General features: G+C 25.4%; 2 protein-coding genes across 2 annotated transcripts; both read right to left on the bottom strand.

The window, feature by feature from the left end:
- Window positions 1–2272: 2272 nt before the first annotated feature.
- Window positions 2273–3597, bottom strand: LOC110227407 (defensin-like protein 210). The gene is made up of 2 exons (XM_021021501.1): window positions 3594–3597; window positions 2273–2797 (listed from the first exon to the last, which is right to left on the bottom strand). The coding sequence occupies exons 1-2, from the start codon at window positions 3595–3597 to the stop codon at window positions 2541–2543; spliced, it is 261 nt and encodes an 86-aa protein (XP_020877160.1). The 3' UTR covers window positions 2273–2540.
- Window positions 3598–5260: 1663 nt separating this feature from the next.
- On the bottom strand, window positions 5261–6407 carry LOC9308490 (defensin-like protein 210). Its single transcript, XM_002872375.2, has 2 exons — window positions 6404–6407; window positions 5261–5582 (listed from the first exon to the last, which is right to left on the bottom strand). Exons 1-2 carry the CDS (start codon window positions 6405–6407, stop codon window positions 5350–5352), a joined length of 237 nt encoding a protein of 78 aa, XP_002872421.2. The 3' UTR covers window positions 5261–5349.
- Window positions 6408–6919: the final 512 nt, after the last annotated feature.

Raw genomic sequence — 6919 nt, 5'->3', positions numbered from 1 at the left:
TGAAGAAACGACTATATATATATATCTTACATAAGATCCCAATTAAATAGGTTTAGACTTACATGAGGACAAAAGGACCAGAAAAGTTAAAAACAAAATAATTGTTTTCATTCTTTATGTATGATATAATAGTATCGAAGAAAAAATATATCAAAAGAATTATTGTGCAATGAAGTAGGTAACTACATAGTGTCTTATTTATATATATTTTTATGAATTAATATGTTACGAAAGAATTATTGTTTTAATAAACGTTTTATTTTGTTATAAATGAAATTCAAGTAAACAATACTCCTTCCGTTTCGAATTACATGTCATTTAAGATTTTCTCATACAAATTAAGAAAACCATTAAACATTTTATTTTTTCCTTTATTAATATACTTTAAAAAAATTTCTGGTCAAAAACAATAAAGTTCTAGAGAGAAAACATGAAGTTTTTCCAAAAATCTGCATTGAAAATCTAAAACAACAACTATTATGAAACTAAATATAAATCCTAAAACGACAACTAAATTGAAACAGAGGGAGTAATGTTTTAAAATAATGGTTTCATTTCTAAATTATTATATTTTCAATACAACATTTATTATTTATAACTATACATTTAAGGATAATTCTTAGGTAAATGTCTTAAATTTTGGTTTATAAGATTTTTTTTTTAAATATTTTTGTTTAATTTACTAGGACTATAATATTATATCTAAGTTAAGAAATATATTTAAATTTTATTACTTGTGGTGATATTAAATATAATGTCAAGGATGTAAGAGACATACCCAGAGATTCGATGTAAAAGAATGTAGGATTAGTTCACATATAGTTATTGTTCTAGCAAATGTTAACTGCAAATGATGAAAATAACTGAAGCAAACAATATTAAAATGTCAATAACCAAAACGTTTCGTTAAATCAACAAAATAAATAAATCAATATAGAAAACCACATCATAGCAAAAGTTTGAACTAGTTTTTATAAGAAAAATATTTTATAATTTTAACGGCCATATTTTTATAACAGAAATATGTAATTTTATATTAAAAACTATTGCAAAAAAGTATCATTGGCCAAATTGCTACGTTTTATAAAGTAAAATGTGGTTGCTTGTCTGAAACTATTTTGAAAACATTTATACTCGTCGTTTAGATGTCGTATATTAGTTGCACATTTTCGAATCAATATACGTTGTGGTACCCTTAATCATTCTTTTGCTACCGAGTTGTGAAAGCTATCTTGTAAGTCTAATAAGGGCAAATATTATTTTTTATGGATGATCGAATAATGTGTGTTTTTTTAGCGTCTCGAATTGATATATAAATGAATATATGTATACATATATATATATTAATATATTTTAAATAATTACTCTGCTTATTGATCCCTGTGTTATTTCTAGAATCACCTTGTCTCTAAATATTATTATTTCTAAGAACAAGAGAACACATTTGATTACATATTTAAATTTGATAAACGAAAAAAATATTATTATTTATTTGATAAAATCTTAATACTAAAAACTTATTTGAAGTATGTATAATTTTATGTTCCAATATATATCGTTGGCAACTCTATAAAATTAATAATAATTAACTTATTAAATATATTTTGAAGTAATTTCTGAGACCGGGTAATATGTTTAATTGGTCTGCTTTGTTTTGGAAATTTGGAAGTAATTTAGTTTGTTCGGTTTCGAAGACATTTCACCATATAAAAATCATATTGAAGTCTTCGATTTAAAAGTACAAAATTTGGTTCGGTTTGTTGTAAAAATGAAATTGCGGAATGGACACGAATATTCAGTTTCGCACGTTTTGTTCTTATTAGGATTTTATAAATAAGTATTTTCATCGTTTCATAATTGTATCAGCCAAATAATTAGGCCAACTATAAATATAAGACACAAATGAGAAATGCGAAAAAAAAACATTCAAACCACATATCTTAAGTCGTTTAACATATGTGGCGGCGGTCAAAACGAGCTATCCGACATGGTTGTAAAGATAATTTGACGGTATAACTTGGTAGAATTGGTGAAAAAGACAACAAAAGAGTATAATTGATTTTGTATGAGAGGAGAAAAAAGAGAAACAGACAGATAGATGAATTTTCGTCAGATGAAAAAAAAAAGAAACGACTTAAACCTAGGTTTTATTATCTTTATATGAAACAACTTCGTTAAATCAAACAAAGTTTGAATTCGAGTTCTGGGTTTTAATGGAACCAACATTTGAATTTGTTTTATTCTTCTACTTAACTGTTTATGTGTGTAAACTAAAACAAAACCACATTTACCAAACATCAGTTTGGTCAATTCAGTTTGAAATTTCGGCTCAAACCTAGCAAAAACTCTAGAAGAAAAATTAATTTCTCTTCTCCTAAGCTAAGTAAGTCAATTTATTTTACACTAATAAGTAGCACAAATATCATGTCGTGTGCATAACTTTCAGCCTGTTATCTATGTTCAACAAGGTAAAGCAAAACCATAGAAGAATATTAAATACGATAATTTTATTATAATTTTTACAAGAAAATTATGAAGTCTTATTTAATGTCACTAATACTGCAACGACATTTAAATCTTGTACAACTACGAATATACTTACCCCTTCTAAAACAAGCTTTTCCGCAGTCATAACAAAAACCCATTACGCCTTGACGAAGAGACTGTCCAAGATGTATATCCACTAGAATTTGATCCATTGAAGGGCTCGCTGATGGATTGTCAAGAGATGTTCTCTCTTCTAAATTAGCTTTTTGAATAATTATTGATGTACCTATAAAATTTCCAAAATATATTTCAAATTATCAAATCAATATTGAAGAAACGACCATATATATATCTTACATAAGATCCCAATTAAATAGATTTAGACTTACATGAGGACAAAAGGACCAGAAAAGTTAAAAACAAAATAATTGTTTTCATTCTTTATGTATGATATAATAGTATCGAAGAAAAAATATATCAAAAGAATTATTGTGCAATGAAGTAGGTAACTACATAGTGTCTTATTTATATATATTTTTATGAATTAATATGTTACGAAAGAATTATTGTTTTAATAAACGTTTTATTTTGTTATAAATGAAATTCAAGTAAACAATACTCCTTCCGTTTCGAATTACATGTCATTTAAGATTTTCTCATACAAATTAAGAAAACCATTAAACATTTTATTTTTTCCTTTATTAATATACTTTAAAAAAATTTCTGGTCAAAAACAATAAAGTTCTAGAGAGAAAACATGAAGTTTTTCCAAAAATCTGCATTGAAAATCTAAAACAACAACTATTATGAAACTAAATATAAATCCTAAAACGACAACTAAATTGAAACAAAGGGAGTAATGTTTTAAAATAATGGTTTCATTTCTAAATTATTATATTTTCAATACAACATTTATTATTTATAACTATACATTTAAGGATAATTCTTAGGTAAATGTCTTAAATTTTGGTTTATAAGATTTTTTTTTAAAAATATTTTTATTTAATTTACTAGGACTATAATATTATATCTAAGTTAAGAAATATATTTAAATTTTATTACTTGTGGTGATATTAAATATAACGTCAAGGTTGTAAGAGACCTACCCATAGATTCGATGTAAAAGAATGTAGGATTAGTTCACATATAGATATTGTTCTAGCAAATGTTAACTGCAAATGATGAAAATAACTGAAGCAAACAATATTAAAATGTCAATAACCAAAACGTTTCGTTAAATCAACAAAATAAATAAATCAATATAGAAAACCACATCATAGCAAAAGTTTGAACTAGTTTTTATAAAAAAAATATTTTATAATTTTAACGGCCATATTTTTATAACAGAAATGTGTAATTTTATATTAAAAACTATTGCAAAAAAGTATCATTGGCCAAATTGCTACGTTTTATAAAGTAAAATGTGGTTGCTTGTCTGAAACTATTTTGAAAACATTTATACTCGTCGTTTAGATGTCGTAAATTAGTTGCACATTTTTGAATCAATATACGTTGTGGTACCCTTAATCATTCTTTTGCTACCGAGTTGTGAAAGCTATCTTGTAAGTCTAATAAGGCCAAATATTATTTTTTGTGGATGATCGAATAATGTGTGTTTTTTTAGCGTCTCGAATTGATATATAAATGAATATATGTATACATATATATATTAATATATTTTAAATAATTACTCTGCTTATTGATCCCTGTGTTATATCTAGAATCACCTTGTCTCTAAATATTATTATTTCTAAGAACAAGAAAACACATTTGATTACATATTTAAATTTGATAAACGAAAAAAATATTATTATTTATTTGATAAAATATTAATACTAAAAACTTATTTGAAGTATGTATAATTTTATGTTCCAATATATATCGTTGGCAACTCTATAAAATTAATAATAATTAACTTATTAAATATATTTTGAAGTAATTTCTGAGACCGGGTAATCTGTTTAATTGGTCTGCTTTGTTTTGGAAATTTGGAAGTAATTTAGTTTGTTCGTTTTCGAAGACATTTCACCAAATAAAAATCATATTGAAGTCTTCGATTTAAAAGTACAAAATTTGGTTCGGTTTATTGTAAAAACGAAATTGCGGAATGGACACGAATATTCAGTTTCGCACGTTTTGTTCTTATTAGGATTTTATAAAGAAGTGTTTTCATCGTTTCATAATTGTATCAGCCAAATAATTAGGCCAACTATAAATATAAGACATAAATGAGAAATGCGAAAAAAAAAACATTCAAACCACACATCTTAAGTCGTTTAACATATGTGGCGGCGGTCAAAATGAGCTATCCGACATGGTTGTAAAGATAATTTGACGGTATAACTTGGTAGAATTGGTGAAAAAGACAACAAAGAGTATAATTGATTTTGTATGAGAGGAGAAAAAAGAGAAACAAACAGATAGATGATTTTTCGTCAGATGAAAAAAAAAGAAACGACTTAGACCTAGGTTTTATTATCTTTATATGAACAACTTCGTTAAATCAATCAGTTTGAATTCGAGTTCTGGGTTTTAATGGAACCAACATTTGAATTTGTTTTATTCTTCTACTTAACGGTTTATGTGTGTAAACTAAAACAAAACCACATTTACCAAACATCAGTTTGGTCAATTCAGTTTGAAATTTCGGTTCAAACCTAGCAAAAACTCTAGAAGAAAAATTAATTTATCTTCTCCTAAGCTAAGTAAGTCAATTTATTTTACACTAATAAGTAGCACAAATATCATGTCGTGTGCATAACTTTCAGCCTCTTATCTATGTTCAACACGGTAAAGCAAAACCATAGAAGAATATTAAATACGATAATTTTATTATAATTTTTACAAGAAAATTATGAAGTCTTATTTAATGTCACTAATACTGCAACGACATTTAAATCTTGTACAACTACGAATATACTTACCCCTTCTAAAACAAGCTTTTCCGCAGTCATAACAAAAACCCATTACGCCTTGACGAAGAGACTGTCCAAGATGTATATCCACTAGAATTTGATCCATTGAAGGGCTCGCTAATGGATTGTCAAGAGATGTTCTCTCTTCTAAATTAGCTTTTTGAATAATTATTGATGTACCTATAAAATTTCCAAAATATATTTCAAATTATCAAATCAATATTGAAGAAACGACTATATATATATCTTACATAAGATCCCAATTAAATAGATTTAGACTTACATGAGGACAAAAGGACCAGAAAAGTTAAAAACAAAATAATTGTTTTCATTCTTTATGTATGATATAATAGTATCGAAGAAAAAATATATCAAAAGAATTATTGTGCAATGAAGTAGGTAACTACATAGTGTCTTATTTATATATATTTTTATGAATTAATATGTTACGAAAGAATTATTGTTTTAATAAACGTTTTATTTTGTTATAAATGAAATTCAAGTAAACAATACTCCTTCCGTTTCGAATTACATATCATTTAAGATTTTCTCATACAAATTAAGAAAACCATTAAACATTTTATTTTTTCCTTTATTAATATACTTTAACAAAATTTCCTGGTCAAAAACAATAAAGTTCTAGCGAGAAAACATGAAGTTTTTCCAAAAATCTGCATTGAAAATCTAAAACAACAACTATTATGAAACTAAATATAAATCCTAAAACGACAACTAAATTGAAACAGAGGGAGTAATGTTTTAAAATAATGGTTTCATTTCTAAATTATTATATTTTCAATACAACATTTATTATTTATAACTATACATTTAAGGATAATTCTTAGGTAAATGTCTTAAATTTTGGTTTATAAGATTTTTTTTTAAAAATATTTTTATTTAATTTACTAGGACTATAATATTATATCTAAGTTAAGAAATATATTTAAATTTTATTACTTGTGGTGATATTAAATATAACGTCAAGGTTGTAAGAGACCTACCCATAGATTCGATGTAAAAGAATGTAGGATTAGTTCACATATAGATATTGTTCTAGCAAATGTTAACTGCAAATGATGAAAATAACTGAAGCAAACAATATTAAAATGTCAATAACCAAAACGTTTCGTTAAATCAACAAAATAAATAAATCAATATAGAAAACCACATCATAGCAAAAGTTTGAACTAGTTTTTATAAAAAAAAATATTTTATAATTTTAACGGCCATATTTTTATAACAGAAATGTGTAATTTTATATTAAAAACTATTGCAAAAAAGTATCATTGGCCAAATTGCTACGTTTTATAAAGTAAAATGTGGTTGCTTGTCTGAAACTATTTTGAAAACATTTATACTCGTCGTTTAGATGTCGTAAATTAGTTGCACATTTTTGAATCAATATACGTTGTGGTACCCTTAATCATTCTTTTGCTACCGAGTTGTGAAAGCTATCTTGTAAGTCTAATAAGGCCAAATATTATTTTTTGTGGATGATCGAATAATGTGTGTTTTTT

The sequence above is a fragment of the Arabidopsis lyrata genome (genome assembly GCF_000004255.2).
Source record: "Arabidopsis lyrata subsp. lyrata unplaced genomic scaffold ARALYscaffold_6, whole genome shotgun sequence".
Classification (NCBI taxonomy): domain Eukaryota; kingdom Viridiplantae; phylum Streptophyta; class Magnoliopsida; order Brassicales; family Brassicaceae; genus Arabidopsis; species Arabidopsis lyrata.
The sequence above is the reverse complement of the archived record's forward strand: the minus strand, read 5'-3'. Positions and strand labels throughout refer to the sequence as shown.